The 16,780-nt window shown below is 53.2% G+C and overlaps 2 protein-coding genes across 6 annotated transcripts in view; one reads left to right on the top strand and one right to left on the bottom strand.

Annotated features, from left to right (window-relative positions):
• Positions 1-3,291: 3,291 nt before the first annotated feature.
• On the bottom strand, positions 3,292-16,374 carry FBXO24 (F-box protein 24). Of its 5 annotated transcripts, none has more exons than XM_081835713.1 (10): positions 16,040-16,374; positions 13,818-13,916; positions 12,659-12,845; positions 12,179-12,417; positions 10,888-11,149; positions 8,224-8,382; positions 6,678-6,799; positions 5,479-5,610; positions 4,868-5,038; positions 3,292-3,760 (listed from the first exon to the last, which is right to left on the bottom strand). In XM_081835713.1, exons 1-10 carry the CDS (start codon positions 16,052-16,054, stop codon positions 3,431-3,433), a joined length of 1,716 nt encoding a protein of 571 aa, XP_081691839.1. In that variant the 5' UTR covers positions 16,055-16,374; the 3' UTR covers positions 3,292-3,430. The 5 variants fall into 5 exon arrangements, with proteins under 5 accessions (XP_081691839.1, XP_081691840.1, XP_081691836.1 ...); XM_081835714.1 differs by having other exon boundaries at positions 13,818-13,913; XM_081835710.1 differs by lacking the exon at positions 16,040-16,374 and adding an exon at positions 15,074-15,320.
• The window catches only part of LRCH4 (leucine rich repeats and calponin homology domain containing 4), a 68,721-nt gene continuing 67,394 nt past the window's right edge, over positions 15,454-16,780 (top strand). Inside the window, exon 1 of the mRNA XM_081835703.1 lies at positions 15,454-15,632. Within this exon, the coding sequence (XP_081691829.1) occupies positions 15,617-15,632 (16 nt within the window). The 5' untranslated portion in view covers positions 15,454-15,616. The remainder of the gene's footprint in view (positions 15,633-16,780) is intronic.

The following is a 16,780-nucleotide window of genomic DNA, read 5'->3' as shown; positions in this document are numbered from 1 at the left end:
GCAGCAAAACACTGCATGGCCACACACTGCCCAGCTGGCCTTGACCTCTGCTGCAAGCCTCATTGGTGGCTCCTCCAGAGTAGTCCTGGGGCAAGCTGGCTGAGCAGCGCCATTTGCGTGAGGAGAACAAGGAAGGGAAAGTGTTTGACTGCTGGGCAGGCTTTGCTTGAGAGGTAGGGGAGAAGAGGACAGGAAAGAGGCGGTGAAGTCAAGAGTCGCACCTGCGTGGATCTAGAGCAAAAGCAGTCGCTGCATTGCACCTTGGGATTGGGAAATGCAGAGCCCGAAGAATGAGGAAGCAGAGGCGCCCCTGGCTGGGTTGGATACAAGGCAGCTTTCGCTGTCCCTCTGCCATCGCTCTCCCTCCCCAGTCCCAGCTCAGGCCTCTGGTAGAACGAAGGCGGCCAACACAGGCCATGAGCCAAACCTGCCAGGGCTGTTCTGAGGCTCTCGCCCCTCACATCTCCAGCAGACCTTCCAGGTTGCCTCTCATAGAATCACAGAGGGGACTCCAAGGGTCATCTATTCCAACCCCCTGCAATGCAGGAATTCCCCTTTTCCCAGATGCTGGGGAGATAAGAAGACTTGGGAAGGCAGCAGCTGGCAGCCATTTTTTGCCCAGGCCAGGCCTGCTCCCTGGAGTTGGGATAGCTCAGTCATTAGGAGTGTGAGACTCTTAATCTCAGGGTCATGGGCAAAAGGTTCCTGCATTGCAGGGGGTTGGGCTAGATGACCGTTGGGGTCCCTTCCAGCTCTATGGTACTATGAGAGCGGAGTTTCTACGAGGCCACCAGAGCAGACAGCTAAGTGGCTGATGAATGGAAAATTGGCCCAGGACAGCTGAGACCAGCATTCAAGCCCTTTGCCGGAAGCTCCTGAAGTGGTTCGGGGAAAGAGAGAGAGGAACACTCCCCACATCCCACCAAGCCTCCACTTGTGAGAGGCTGCTCTGAATCATAGCATGTGGGAAGCTGGCAGGAGCTCTGGGGGGTTTAAATATAGAAGAGGGACCTGGTGGGGCGAAGGACAAAAGGAGGAAATCCCTGGCCAGGGTGCATCAAGGTGAAAGTGGAATCAGAGAGGGGCCTCTGGGAAACAAGGCTGCCTGATGCAGTTCAGGGCTAGGCAGAGCTCAGTGAAGCACCGTTTCCGAAACCCACTCCAAATCTATCGGACAGGGGAAGCTGTTTCCCTCCCTTTTGTTGGAGCCGCTGCATAAGTGTTCTGTCCTGGGGCCAAGCGGTTTTGGGCCCCAGCAAGGCCTGAAATTTACAGCAGAGCAATTAAGAATCTTGTGGGGTTGGGATATGGTGATTTCTCTACCACCACCAGACCAAACCCCCAATTTCGCTGCAGGGGACAAATACATGTCTCTTTCCCCAGGCTCTGAATGAAGATGCAGTATTAGAAGCTGACTCATAATGAGTCAGACCACGGGGTCCGTCGGCAGCTCAGTATCCTCTGCACTGGTCAGCAGTGACTCTATGGGGTCTCAGACGGGCACCTCTCTCAGTCCTGCCTGGAAACGCTGCCAGAGGTTCAGTCAGGGACGTTCTGTGTGCAAAGCAGGTATTCTGCCAGAGTAACAGAACCTCCCAAACCCAAACTAGCCACCTTTCCTGGGGCTGAGGGTCCACTTTGGCAGGACGATGCAAATCCTGGTCCGCACACTTGTCAGGCTGCTGCCCTGGACAGTTAGAGAGAAAGAGGGTTAACCTTGGGAGTCCTGCGGCCTCTCTGATGTCCCAGTCAGGAGCCCCTGCTTCCCCAAGCTAAACCTCAGAAGTCTCTTTCAGAAATCGAAATGTTCTCCCACTTAGGGAACATCAGACCCCAATTTAGGCCAGGAGGCTCTGGAAACAGCAGTGTGTGACTGAAATACAGCCAGCGGGACTGATCAATAGCTTCCCTTGCTCAGCTGCACCACATCTCTCTCCTGAAAAGCAGCACAAAGGAGGCAGAGGGGCTGCCTAGCAGGGGAATGTGCACTGCAGACTGAACAACGGGACCCCTGGGACCCTCACTCTTGGCTCCACAACGGCTTCTGTGACAGCAGCTTCATCCCAGGCACATCTGCACCCTCCCCTCCCCCAGTGCACGCTGGGAACTTTGACCTGGAAAGATTGGTTGCTCTCCATCAATGCCTCCGTCTGCGTGTGTCCCTGGGCACCGGTCTGCCAGCAGACTTTGTCCAGAGAGCAGAGGGCAGTTCTGTGGAGGGAGGGGGGGGTTGAGGTGACCTTTGTTCCCTGGGTGAGAGACGTGGCGCAACAGCCCCTGTAGGTCGATAGAGCACATGAAACTGTGTCCCCATTGCCTGGCGATGCCCTGAAGCCACCGAGTGGCTGCTCTGCAATCTGGTGAAATTTTGCTCAGTTATCTTTGTTCTTATTCGACTGAGGAACTGGTGCTGGAGAATCTGGGGCAGGGATGATGCGGGACGCCATCAGCCAGAATGCCTGAGGCCAGTTGTGAAACCCACCCCTAGAGTTTGGCAAGATTTCAACACCACCTGCATTGTTGTTGGCACCTGTCTATCTTGAGAGATGGTGGAGTTCGCCTCGGGGCGTGTGTGTGTGTGTGTGAAGTCAAACGGCTGCGTTAGAAGCAGTTCTGGAGGTCCTGGGCTGCCCTGATGACTAGACCCCTTTCAGCCTCGCTGGTGTGGTCCAAAGGAAAGCAGAACAAGACATTGGGCACCAGTTTGGCTATAGGAGTTGCTGGTAGGAGGTGTACCAGGCACCATCCAACTGCCTTAGGGACTCAACTCGGGATTTGTGTGGGGTTTACTCCTGAGCCTTTTTTTCTCCCAAAGAAACGAACGTAAGAAGAGCCTGCTGGATCAGGCCTAAGTGGGCCCATCTAGTCCAGCCTCCTGTTCTCACGGTGGCCAAACAGATGCCCCTTATGGGAAGCAGGATTTGAGCACAAGAGCAACGCTCTCCCCTCCTGTGGTTCCAGCGAGAAACTGGTCCTCAGAAGCATCAACGCCTCCAACTCTGCCCATTTGCTTTCTCCACAACACTCAAAACTTCTATCATGTCGCCTCTTCCTCCAAACTCAAAAATCCCAAACGCCGCAACCTTTCCTCCTAGGCGAGTTGCCCTTTCCCGAAGCTTTCCCAACCCTACCCTTTACGAGGTGAGCGCCACAGATTTGAAGAACCACACGATGTTGGCAATGCGCACCTCTGCACCCATGCACTGCGTGCGGCCCCTTCCGGGCTCCTCCAAGGACGCCCCAGCCCCGCCGTTTCGTCACTTACCCCAGCACGGTCCACGGGAGGCTGCGTTAGGTCTTGTGCTTTATTTACGCCCAATTGTTCAGTCTGAAGTCTTCTCTATCGGTTAATCATGATCCATGATGCGTCTAACGGGTGGGGTGGGGTGACAGGAGGGGCGGGGTGAGAGGGAGCCGCGGCCGGCGACAGCTAGCTGGGCGCAGGGGCTTCCTGGATTTCCGCCGCCCGCTGGATCATGTCCAGAGCCTCCCAGAAGAAGTCCTTCTGGAAGGTCATGAGAGGCATGCTGCCGACGGCTTCCTTCATCTTGGCCATGCGCCCCTCCAGCGTCGGGCACTTGTGCAGCTGGCTCAGGTACTCCTCGCACGCCCGGGCCGCCATGGCCTCCGTGTCGCTCGGCGCCACCCCTGCCTTGCTGGCCGGCAGCTCGCGGTAGGCGGGAACCTCCTCAATGTCGTGGCTGGACAGCATGTAGAGGCACTCGCGGGTCGAGCAGATGCGGCGGGCACAGGGTGGCACCTGAGAGGGGGAGACGGATCTCAGGAGAGCCTCGCCGGATCAGGCCAATGGTCCATCTAGGCCCGTGGCCTGTTCTCACTGCAGCCAACCAGAGGCCTGTGGGAAACGAGCAGAGCCCTCTCCCCTCCCAGGGTTCCCATCGACTGGGATTCAGAAGCATGGCTGCCTATGACTGTGGAGGCAGAGCAAATAGCCCTCCTGGCTAGGAGCCTTCTCCTACTCCACCATGTTTTTGCCTTTTAAAGCCACCTAGGGGTTGGAGACAGTGTCCAAGAGGCAGCACACAACCCTCTGCACTCAGAGGAGGATGCCATGGGGATGTTGGGACCCTCCCTCCAGCCCTGACGCTGAGGATTAGGAGATAAAACCACACTCAGGGTTTTGAAGCAGTTTTGTGGATCCTAATAATAATAATAATAATAATAATAATAATAATAATAATAATAAATTTATTTACACCCTGCCCTTCCCAGCCAAGACCGGGCTCAGGGCGGCTAACCAATAATAAAAACAAGTTGATTAAAATACAATTTAAAAAAGATTAAAATACAACATTAAAACATTAGGATGCAGCTTCTTCACAGGAGGAGAAAGGAAAAAGAAAGAGGGGGAGGGAATTAAACGGATTCTAAGCCAAAGGCCAGGCGGAACAACTCTGTCTTACAGGCCCTGCGGAAAGAAATCAGATACTGCAGGGCCCTGGTCTCATGAGGCAGAGTGTTCCACCAGGCCGGAGCCAGTGCTGAAAAGGCCCTGGCTCTGGTTGAGGCTAATCTAGCTTCCTTAGGGCTCGGGACCTCTAGGGTGTTGCTATGTATAGACCTTAAGGTCCTCCATGGGGCATACCATAAATTGGCATTCTACATGCCGGGGTGGGCTTGTCTAAACAAAAATGTTTTTGGCACAGTGATGTCAAGAGGCAGGGAGTTCCAGAGTGTAGGTGCTGCCGCACTAAAATATCCATGTGCACAGAAAAGGGGGCAGGAGAGATGGCTGGGAATGACTAGACTTCACGGCAGACACCCACGGGCTATGCCGCCCACCCAGCCCACTTCCCAGGTCCTGGCTGCCCACGTTTTGGCCTCCTCCCACCTCTCTCCCCCTCACCTTGGTGTGCAGCCGGACGAAGGAGGCGCTGCCTTTGGGCCACCCGGGCAGGCGCCCTCCAGCTCCGCAGCCGCAGCCCATCAGGTCCTTGCTGAAGTCCCCGCTCTGGCTCAGCACCAGCGTGTGGTTGAGGCCGCAGCAGAGGTCGATGGGGCACTTGAGGTAGTGCACCTGCAAGAGGGAGCACAGTGGCATCAGAGTGTGGCTGAGGATTCACAGCCATCATGATTGCTGGAGGGAGGTTTCCTGTTGCTGGCAGAGGCTCAGGTGAAATGGGCGTAGAACCACAGAATTGTAGAGTTGGAAGAGACCCCCGACTTCTATCTAGCCTGACTCCTTGCAAGGCAGGAATCCCAGCTAGACAATCCCTGCCAGGTGGTCGCCAAAAACCTCCCATGAAGGAGACTCAAGGCTGAAAAGGGACAACCTTTTCTATGTGTCACAATGCCTGATTTGAGCTTGACACGGCCCATAAAGGTGGTTCTGCCCAGACCAAAATGCCAGGTGACCCAAATTAGTAATTTGCAAGGACACTGCAAGGGCTCAGATGCTTCCTGGAGCTCTGAGGGTCCCCACTCCACCCCAGGAAGGGTGGTCTGCTCTCCTCTCACCTGGGCAGGTTCCCCGCGGTCTATCTTGTCGCCTGTGCCTAGCTGGCCATAGCGGTTATTTCCTTGCATGAAGATCCGCCCAAACTCGTCCACTAGCCCCAGGTGGTTGTAGCCAAGGGCACAGCTGAGGACCTGCCACAAAGCGGGAGAGGGGAAGGGAGAGAGTCTGACCCACGCCTAAGGCCTGAGCGAGGACACGGGGCTTAATCTCAAGTAGGACTCCCATCATATCCAGCCTGAATCTTGTCACCACTGCTGCTTGAAACACACGGTATTCATCCATCGGTGCTCCTGAGCACATGCAGAGAGCATTTCCCTCTCCCTAAGAAGGGCCCGTTGCACCACAACACTGGCCTGCCTAATCCAGCCTCCTATTCTCACAGTGGCCAACCAGATGCTTCAATGGGAATCCCGCAATCAGGACCTGAGCACAATAACACTTTCTCCTTCTGTGGTTTCCAACAACGTTTTGGCACCAGGGGAAGATCTGTTTGTTGGTGTCAGACCACTTTCATCTCTGGACCCAGCAAGTGTCAGACTCCTCTAAGACTTGGGGTGTTAAGCCGCATGCCAGACCCTTCTAATTATTTGATTCAGCATGTGCTAACAGCTAATTAAGCCAGGCTCTCCTCCTGTGTTGAGGGATGGCCTGGGCGATGGGCCATTAAGAGAACAAAAGGAGTCCGTTTGAGATGGCAAATGGGTGAGGCCCCTTTGCCTCAGCAGATGAAACCAGAGCTTAGTGGAGAGAGGTGAGAAGCAATGTGGGAAGCGTAGAGAAGGGGCAAGAGTCACGTGGCAGAGAGTCAGAGCAGCAAGCAGGCGAGTCAGAGCAGCTTTTGAGACCAAGGTCTGACGCCTGCTTGAATCCAATGTCATTGGCTACAAGACCCTCTTGCTGCGAACCCCTCCATCGTAGGCTCATGTATATATTTCAAAATAAACCGTATATCCTAAAGACACCGCAGTCTCCGCTGTGCCTCGTTTCCAAAAGGAAACACAGACCCTGGGTAAGCACTGGGAACCCCTGGAATCTCGCACTGCTCAGAGATTAGGGTGGCATGCAACTGAATCTAGGTGGGCTTTTTTTTCTGTCTGTCTGTTGGGATGGTTGTTAAGTCACTAAGAAGAAGAAGAAGTCCTCCCCTTGTGGGAGAGGGGAGCGCGGGGAACAGGACAGAGCCCCACCTCTGGGTTACCTTAGCCGGTAGGGAGAGGGCCAGGGGCATCTGCTGATCCAGCGGGTCGAACGCATGGAGGGTGCCAAAGAGGTCGCGGTAAACACCGGGCGAGTGGACCTCAAAGTAGACGGTGCCCTCATCTGTGGAGGAGATGCAAGATCGTTGCTGGCCAAACCCTGGCCCTGCACAGAGGCAGAAGGGCTCCCCCAGGACAGAATCCAACTATCCCAGGCAAGGAGGTTGGGGTTGTGCGGGTGGAGGGCTCCCCACTGCAGTGGCTGCCCGTGGCATTTTGCACTGGGTTCAAACTCCTGGCTTTCAGGACGGTGCCCTCCTGCTACTCTCTTCTTAAGCCCCACTTGCTCAGGCAGACTTGGCTCTTATCTCCTCACCACCCCACGGCCGCCTTCTCCCACTCTCATCTGTGGTCCTCCTCCTAAGCTGCCTCGGATGCAGCTTCCCCTTCTCAGTGCTGAAATAGGGGCTACTGGAAATAGCTGGTAAGGCCTCCCTCCTTCTCCAACCAAAGCCTCCCCACCACTGGTTCCTTCCGCTTGCACCTCAGGTGGTTCCACATAAGGTAAAGGTAAAGGGACCCCTGACCATTAGGTCTAGTCGTGGCCGACTCTGGGGTTGCGGCGCTCATCTCGCTTTATTGGCTGAGGGAGCCGGCGTACAGCTTTCGGGTCATGTGGCCAGCAGGACTAAGCCGCTTCTGGCGAACCAGAGCAGCGCACGAAATGCCGTTTACCTTCCTGCCAGAGCGGTACCTATTTATCTACTTGCACTTTGATGTGCTTTCAAACTGCTAGGTTGGCAGGAGCAGGGACCGAGCAACGGGAGCTCACCCCCTCGCAGGGCTTCGAACCGCTGACCTTCCGATCAGCAAGTCCTAGGCTCTGTGGTTTAACCCACAGCGCCACCCGCGTCCCTATACCAATAACACCCCCCCCACAACCCCCACTTCTCAGCCTTCTCTCAGCTCAGTTTAGGCTTCCTGATATCACCTGTACACCCGCTTGGGGGCAGACCACATTGCCATGTGTGATCCCTGGCCTCTTCATGAGGACAGAGGAATGGCCAATAGTGACAGCAGTGGCACAAGGTTGAGGAGCATGCACAGCCCACTGTAGGGTCGTCTAGTCCAACCCCCCTGCAATGCGGGAACTGTAGCTCAAGAATTCCTGACAGGAAGCCACCCAACCTCTGCTTAAAAAACTCCAGGGAAGGAGAGTCCACCCGGCTCCAAGGCAATCTGCCCCACTGACAAATAGCTTCAATAGTTGGAATTTCCTTTCTTGTCATATTGGGATCCCAGGTCCTTCTCTCTGGAGCAGCAGAAAACAAGCTTGCTCCGTCTTCTGTGTGACAATGCTTCAGATACCTGAAGGCAGCTCTCCTGTCCCCTCTCGGTTCTTGTCCTCTTCAGGTGAAACATGCCCAGGTCCCTCAACCGTGCGTCATAAGTAATAAATAGTAAGAAGAAGGCTTGGTTTCTGGACCCTATTGGTTGTGGCGGCCTCTGGGCAGAGACTGGCCTGGCTGGAGGGCACCTTCTGCTTACCTGTGAGGTAGACGGCGCTGCTCTGGTTGGAGTGCATGTTGCGGACAGAGATGTGAGGGAGGCACTTGGAGACTTTGCGCAGAGCCAGCTGCACAGTGTAGGAGCGCGGCTGGTCCAGCTGGGTCTCGTTCACCACCAAACTGTAGATCTTCCCTTCCTCTGTGGGGGGGGGGGGAAACAAAACACCCCACAAAAAGTGACTGCGGAATTCGCTTGCCTCCACATGCGCAAAGCCCTATACGGCCTAGGACGCTTGTACCTATGGGACCGCCTCTCCTGGTATGTGCCACGGAGGACCTTACTGTCTTCAAACAAAAACATCTTGGAGGCCACAGGGAGGTTAGGCTGGCCTCAACCAGAGCCAGGGCCTTTTCGGCTGTGGCCCCGATCTGGTGGAACGCTCTGTCACAAGAGACCAGGGCCCTGCGGGACTTGACATCTTTCCGCAGGGCCTGAAAGACAGAGCTATTCCACCAGGCCTTTGGCCAAGGCACAGTCTGACCCCCTCCTTCTGTAATCCTCACAGAACTCTAGCCCAATGGTTGCCATTAATTTGATTCTGAATTGATTTTAGAATGAATTGATTTTTGAATGCTGTGTTACTTTTATTGTTGTTAGCCGCTCTGAGCCTGCTCTGGCTGGGGAGGGCGGGATATAAATAATTTATTATTATTATTATTATTATTATTATTATTATTATTATTATTAATTAAAGGAGCACGACGCGAGGGACCAGGTCAGGGCGACTTTAGGCCATGCCTTGTTGCACATGCCCTGTGCATATACTCTGTATTCAACCCCTTTCCCCACAAGGGGAGGACCAGGTTTGGTAATTTGAGGGAGGGCATCTCAGGGTCTCCAGTACAGAAGGGCATTGATCATTTATTTACAACTGACTAGGCCAGAGCCTAGAGCAAAACACCTTCCTTGTTTTGTATTTAACAAAATACAATGGCTTTCAAAGCTATTTCTGATTGCTCTCCTGCACTAGGGACAGGGATTAAGAAGGTCCTTGTTGCATTTCCAGCAGCATATATTTGGTGGAACGTGGCTTTAATGTGGTCCTCCAACTTCTCTCCAGGACTCCAGATTTAAGACTCCTGCTAAGCGACTTTAAACCAGGCACTGGGAAAACAGCATCACTTCATCAAGCCCATCCACAGATGACCCTGAGGGTCATCTAGCCCAACCCCCTGGAATGCAGGATTCTCAGCTAAAGAATCCAAGACAGACGGCCATCCAAACTCTGCTTAAAAACCTCCAAGGAAGGAGAGCCTGCCACCTTCTGAGGGAATCTGTTGCACTGTTGAACGGCTTTTGCTGTCAGAAAGTGCTTCCTGATGTTTAGTCAGAAACTCCTTTCTTGCAACTTGAAGCCATGGGTTCGAGTCCTGCCCTCCAGAGCAGGAGGGAAACAAGCTTGCTCCCTCTTCCATGTGACAGCCCTTCAGATATCTGAAGATGACTATCATGTCTCCTCTCAGTCTCCTCTTTTCCAGGCTAAACGTCCCCAACTCCCTCAACCATTCCTCATCAGGCTGGGTTTCCAGACCCTTGGTCATCTTGGTCACCCTCCTCTGCGCACCTTCCAGCTTGTCAACATCCTTCTTAATCTGAACGCAACATTCCAGGTGTAGTCTATTCTGACCAAGGCAGAATAGAGTGGTGCCATCACTGGATCAAGTTCATTTGTTTTGCTGAATTAATTAAACTACAGTGGTACCTCGGGTTAAGTACTTCATTCGTTCCAGAGGTCAGTTCTTAACCTGAAACTATTCTTAACCTGAAGCACCAGTTTAACTAATGGGGCCTCCTGCTGCTGCGCCACCGGAGCACGATTTCTGTTCTCATCCTGAAGCAAAGTTCTTAACCCGAGGTAATATTTCTGGGTTAGCGGAGTCTGTAACCTGAAGCGTATGTAACCTGAAGTGTATGTAACCTGAGGTACCACTGTAAATAGTTTGGGAACTGCTGCTTTAGCAAATCTCTCTGTGAGAATGAGGTTCAGCGTGTGAAGCATTTGTTAAACTGCAGCCACTGTTAGCAGTTAACTGCTGCCAGAATTATTATTTCTCAAAGCTGGAATTAAAATGAGAATATAGTCCATAAGAGAATGGGTACCTAAAATCTGGGATGCAGTATGTATAGTTAAGCTCAGATACAGTTGTATCTTGGTTCTAGATCGGAATCCATTCCGGAAGTCCGTTCGACTTCCAAAAACGTTTGAAAACCAAGGCGCAGCTTCCAGTTGGCTGTAGAAGACGTTTGGCTTCCAAAAAACATTCGCAAACTGGAACACTCACTTCCAAGTTCATGGCGTTCGGGAGCCAAAACGTTCGAAGGTCGTAAGGTGTTCGAAAAGCAAAGTACGACTGTACATGGTAACAACCAGAGAGGGTAGACAACAATATGATATATTCATTGAGAAACGGAGTCTAATGTACTGGAGTAATAAGGTACCAGAGAATGTAAACCCATTTGTGTTACTTGGAACTTTGCGATATTAATTTATTACGTTTGATTTTTGGTATGGATTTCTGTCTCTATACATTTGGCTTCAGATATCCCCTTTCCCTCTACTTCTGTATTGTTTTATTTGGCATCTATTATTCTATTTTGCTGTGTTTATACTCTCTCTCTCTCTCAATCCCTGCAGGGGCTCACCTGTCAGGAGCAAGAGGGACCTCTCCGTCTCCTGCCCCACTAGCACAATCTGCTTGAACTTCATGGAGAAGTGGAAGGTCATCTTGAACACCCGCTGCCCGCTGGATTGCAGGTAGACCTCCACGCAGTCGCAGAGGCGCCCACTGCCGGCTGGGCTGGAGCCCTCGCTGCGCCCCACGGCTGCCGTAACCGGCTGTTCGCGGGTGGCCAGCACGTAAAGGTACTTGCGGTACACAGTGTCGCTCCGGGGGTCCGTGGCAAACTGCAGGCAGAAGAAGGAGGAGGGAGGAGGCACTCAGGGTCAGGAGGCCGGAGATCCCGGGATGCTGCAGGAGCTGATCAGGGATCTAGAGGGGGAAGAAGTCCGGGCTGTGCACTCAGGGGTGGCAGAGAAGACCCTCCCCTCTCACAAAGAGCCCTGGGGCAACCAGCTTCTGGGGAAAGAAACTAGGGTGCCACAGGACTGTATGATGCCTTTTCCTAAAGGGAGGAACTAAAGGGTCTGGAAGTGTCCAGAGTGTGGAACTCACATCGGAGAAGAAGAAGAAGAGGAGGAGGAGGAGGAGGAGGAGGAGGAGTTTGGATTTGATACCCCGCTTTATCACTACCCTAAGGAGTCTCAAAGTGGCTACCAATCTCCTTTCCCTTCCTCCCCCACAACAAACACTCTGTGAGGTCAGTGGGGCTGAGAGACTTCAGAGAAGTGTGACTGGCCCAAGGTCACCCAGCAGTTGCAGATGGAGGAGCGGGGAAGCGAACCCAGTTCACCAGATTATGAGTCTACTGCTCCTAACCACTACACCACACTGGCTCTCCTAGCCACCTGAGCCTTGAGTGACAGACTTAGGTCCAGGAGCACCCCATGCTATGGACCTCCTGGGTTTGAAAACATAAAACCTCCACCTTTTCATGATTTAATTTTATTGGCCCGCATTTGGCCCACCACTGTCTCCTTCAAAGAAGATGGCACCTTTCTCTTCCTCCAGTGTAGCATTAACCCTACCCACTGCAGCTCCCTCTAAGATGGGTACGGGGCCAGGGGCCAGAGGATCAGCCGCACTTCTCCAAGCAGCTGTACAAGGCAGGCATCCAGGCAGCAATAACTGAAGCTGACCTAGGCTGCCCGTCTCCTTTCTCTCTCTCCCTCTCAACCGGGACTGCATTCTGCCCACAGCTCCAATGCCAGGCCATGGCTCTGTCATGTCCTGCCCTGCTCCGGCCTCTGGCAAGCAGTAGGGACAGGCAGCCCGCCCCCACACCGCAGGGTTTTTCTCCTCTCCCAGGCACCTACGTCCTTGGCACTGCGGCAGAGCACCATATAGCGGCAGGCGCGGCGCCACTGGATGTGGCCCATGGTGGAGGAGACCAGGGCGTTCTTGAGGAAGAAGAGGGTGCCGTTGTAGTCCAGGATGAAGACGTGGTCCTTCGTGGGCAAGAACTTCCGGTAGCCGTGCGAGAGCAGCGGGGCAACCGTCTTGCTGACAAAGTGCCGGCGGCCGCTGAACATCTGGAAGTACAAGCCCTTGGTGTCTGCGGGACAGAGAGACCCCCCCAGGGGCAGAGGGAGTGGGTCTGTCTGAAGGAGCTGCCACAGCTACACCGCTCCCTTCCCTGGGGAATGGGGGCAGGGTGGGATCCCCTTTTGCGGGATCGGCCAGCCCTCGTCAGCTGCCCCCAGCCCAGGCAGATGCAGAACTTTTTCTCATACAGCAAAAAAAACCCCCACACCCCTTCCTCCTCCCCCTCTGCTTCACCACTGAGGTATACTGACAGTTGAGGATAGCCGATCTCTTCCATGGCCGGCTGCCACCAGAGTTCTCGTCCCGCAGGCGAGGAGAAAGGCGGCGGCAGATCCTCTGCCAGACCCCCTCACTGTCGCACACCTCATAGAAGTACCGGCAGGTCTGGCCCAGAGCCACCACATCCTTGACAGGCAGGAAGGAGATAATGTAGTACAGCTGGAGAGAAGGAGGAACTCAAGTCAAGGTGAGCGCAGGGAGCATCACACAAACACAAACACTTCGCTGAACTAGTGTGCTGTTCGCTCTGCCCTGCCTCCACAGTCGGAGACAGCAATGCTTCCAAATTCCAGTTGCTGGAAATAATACTTTGTAATAATAATAATAATAATAATAGTTTATTATTTATACCCCGCCCATCTGGGTGGGTTTCCCCAGCCACTCTGGGCGGCCTCCAATACAATATTAAAATACAGTAATGCCTCAAACATTAAAAGCTTCCCTGAACAGGGCTGCCTTCAGATGTCTTCTAAAAGTCAGATAGTTGTTTATTTACTTGACATCTGGTGGGAGGGCATTCCACAGGGTGGGCGCCGCCACCGAGAAGGCCCTCTGTCTGGTTCCCTGTAACCTCGCTTGTCGCAGGGAGGGAACCACCAGAAGGCCCTCGGAGCGGGACCTCAGTGTCCTGGCTGGACGATGGGGGTGGAGATGCTCCTTCAGGTCTACTGGGCCTTTGAGGCCGTTTAGGGCTTTCAAGGTCAGCACCAACACTTTGAATTGTGCTTGGAAACGTACTGGGAGCCAATGTAGGTCTTTCAGGACCGGTGTTATGTGGTCTCGGTGGCCTGCCCCCAGTCACCAGTCTAGCTGCCACATTCTGGATTAATTGCAGTTTCTGGGTCACCTTCAAAGGTAGCCCCACACAGAGCACATTGCAGTAGTCCAAGCGGGAGATAACCAGAGCATGCACCACTCTGGCGAGACAGTCCGCAGGCAGATAGGGTTGCAGGAGGGGAAGAGTTGCTTTTGTGCTTAGGTCTGGCTAGCGGGTTTCTCATAAAGGCCATTTGGTTGGCCACTGTGAGAACAGGATGCTGGACCAGGTGGGCCATTGGCCTGATCCAGCAGGCTCTTTTTATGATCTTGCTGTCCCCACCTCCTGAACCACAGCCAGGCAGCCTCACTCACCAGTTCTGGAGGGAAGACCTGGATAGAGATGGAATCTCCTCTGCCCTTCTTGTCTTCTGTGGCCTCAGTGGATGAGCTCCGCCGCTTCTTCTTGGGCTGCTGAGGGGAGGGGAAGGAGGATGGAGAGGGGGACAAGGGTGTGAGCAGCCAGGTGGAATTTTTTTTCCTCTTTCAGGGCTTAGTTTCAAAGCAGAAAGGTTTTGATATCCCTAGGAATCCCTTGCCTTTAAAAACTGCACAGCAGAATTTCACAAGGTGTAGCTTCCCCATCACTACATGGACATAGTGTCAGAAAAATGTCTCCCCCAGTTGAATTTCTGGCTGTCACACCCACAGAAAAGAGTGACAAGCTTCTGTCTGGTCCAGGGGCTTCCTCTGTCATATCATGTCTTGCCTTCCGAGAGCGGGCTGACTCACAATCTCTGCCAAAGCATTCTCAGCATTGGCCCAAAACCATGATTGCCCAGGGCACTTTAAGGGAAACAGTGATTTATTCCACCAAGGTGAAACCACTTTCATAATAATTTATATCTGCCTTGTGGATGGAATAGGAACGTTAGCAGCAGTGCCTTGAGAGATAGCGGGCAGCCTTGGAAGTGCATTTCCCTGGTTGCACACCAGGAGGCAACACGACCCTGCGTTAGAAATCAACATCTAGCTGGGATTTTTCTCCCTCCCTTGAAGATAATTGCACATTTGATGCTGAAAAGCTATTTTGTCCCATTAGAAACAGCTTATGTGACACTTCTTTCACATAGAAAAGGCAACACAAAGTTTTCATGCAGTTGCTTTGCTGCGTTGGACCTGGACTTGGGCACAAAGGCATGACCAGAGTGTGACTTGTACTCTGTAGTAGTCCATGAAAGCTTATGCCGTAATTAATTGCCACAATACTCTTCTGGGTTGAAGGGTTTTTTTTGGTTTTTTTATGTGACAAATCCTTTCCAACCCACTTTTCAAAGATTTTTCAGAACGTGGTGAGTCACAGCGCTGACTTGTCAAAGTAGTCAGCTTGTGCGGATTTCTCCAAGTTTGAAGAAAATATTGTGTAGCTTGGTTACTGATTTGGCTAGACAGTTTATTTTAAATTAATTTGCACATGCAATCAAGCAATGGAAGAAGCAGCATCCCCAATTCAGTCAACTGAAAGGGAAAAGCTCCCCGCTCCACTGAACCATTTCCTCCTCCTCCCACTCTTGGAAAAATCCCCACACAGGTGTCTGCCCTGCCCTGCAGCCAAAATATAGCATGCTCACTCCAAGCGGTTCCTCAATGCTAGAGATGTGGGAGAAGCGCTGGAGCTTTCTCCTTCTGAATTTTCGGACGATGCGCCTGTCGCTCATGTCTGCCCGCCCAGCCATCGCTTGCGCGGTGGGTGTGAGCTCTCAGACCCACCCTTGTTGCTGGGCCCAGCATGGCCAAGGCTTATGAATGCCTCTGCCCACAAGGTGAATCACCCCGGGGGACATGGCACTATGTGATAATGGCCGTCCTGATGGCTTCACAGAGACAGGGGTTCCCCTGGTAACTGGGGCACTGTGACATCAGCACCTATCTGGGACTGTCTTTATGACCTGTGCACTAGGTACCACCGGGTCCTGGGATTAAAGACCAGGCAAGGTGTGCACCGAAGGGCTGGGATCGTGCTAAGAGCTCTGATTTGTGCCAGCACTCCACAGTCTGTTCTGCTCTTCCGCTAAGGGGCAGTGAGTTATGGGGGTTAAGACCGGTACTTTCTCTCCTTGGAGTCATAGTGACATGTCTCGTTATTAATATATGTTAAATGAGATGCTTCGTTGATGCACCCAGAAAGGGGTGAGTGACAAAGGGTGGATTGGCCAGTATCCGTTCTGTCCTTTCTCCTACTTTCCATTTGCAACATCCAGAACTAGCTGATACCCAAGAGAGGTGTTGTCAGTGGCTTCTGAATGCATATAGGGGAAATGTTTGGCTTTACTCTCGTAGCTGCTTCTGATTCCACTTATTCTGAGAGTAGAAGGACTAGGCAGAGGTATTGGGAGGGTTGGGCCAGCCTTCCCCCAACGCCTGGTGCATTCTCGGTGTTTCAAACTACAACTCCCAAGAGCTCCGGCACCGTACGGTTGAGCCATCTGAGGCCGTTGGGGATTGTAGTCCAAAAATGTCTGGAGGGCACTAGGTTGGGGGAAGGCTGCCTTAAGTAATGCCCATTTTTTACAGCTGCCCAAAGTGATTAAACGTACCATGGAAACACACATTGCGGCTGAATGCAAAGTTTGATGCTGCCAGCTGGCCGTTCCACCCTCCGAGCGCACCTTGGCGTCAAGAGCTTCTAGCCTGCCCTTCCAGAGGACTCGGGAATTCTAGATCTTGCCCCCTAGTTCTAATAACCCACAAGTCTCCACTCTCAGTTCCAGAGAAGGCAGGCATCCAGGCCCTTGGCCCACCAGAGCTCGCTCTGTCCTCCAGTTCCCCAACGCCTCCTTTCACCGGCAGGTGTCACAGCTGCAGCCTTCAGCAACTCAGCTGGTGTGTGAGTTTTCCTGCAAAATATCCGGAGGGCACCAGGTTAGGGAAGGTTTCTTCGCCTCTCTCTTTCTACCCGCCGAGGTCCAGCATGGTCCGAGCTTCCTTATTCCCATGGGAGGAGAGGCCTCTCAACGGCTACTAGCCAGGATGGCCAGGCACTTCTGAACACCAGCTGCCCAGAACTGCAGGAGAGGGCTGGTCTTGCGTTCGAATCCTGCTCAGGGGCCTTCCCCATTGAGGCATCTGGTTGAACAGGATGCTGGCCATATCTGCCCCCACTTGGGCCTGATCCTGCGTTTGCGACGGCCGCCGTCCCAACCTGCCTGGCAAGCAAGAAAAAGCATGAAACAATAAGATAGAATGGCTTATTAAAGTGGTTTTTAATACAGAGAAAAACACCGGCTGGGGAACGGGCTCCCTGTTGCAAACCTCAGCTTTCCAGGGTTGGAAAACCG

This window comes from Podarcis erhardii (assembly GCF_964252035.2).
Source record: "Podarcis erhardii genome assembly, chromosome: 13".
In the NCBI taxonomy this organism is placed as follows: domain Eukaryota; kingdom Metazoa; phylum Chordata; class Lepidosauria; order Squamata; family Lacertidae; genus Podarcis; species Podarcis erhardii.
The sequence above is the reverse complement of the archived record's forward strand: the minus strand, read 5'-3'. Positions and strand labels throughout refer to the sequence as shown.

Excerpts from the sequence above, each read along its gene's own strand:
- FBXO24 (XM_081835710.1), bottom strand. The coding sequence starts at position 15,178 with ATGGCTGGGCGGGCAGACATGAGCGACAGGCGCATCGTCCGAAAATTC. Across the intron at positions 11,150-12,178 it reads TCTGCCGCAGTGCCAAGGAC|TTTGCCACGGACCCCCGGAG; the intron begins GTAGGTGCCTGG and ends TTCTGCCTGCAG. Across the intron at positions 5,039-5,478 it reads ACCGCGGGGAACCTGCCCAG|GTGCACTACCTCAAGTGCCC; the intron begins GTGAGAGGAGAG and ends TCCCTCTTGCAG.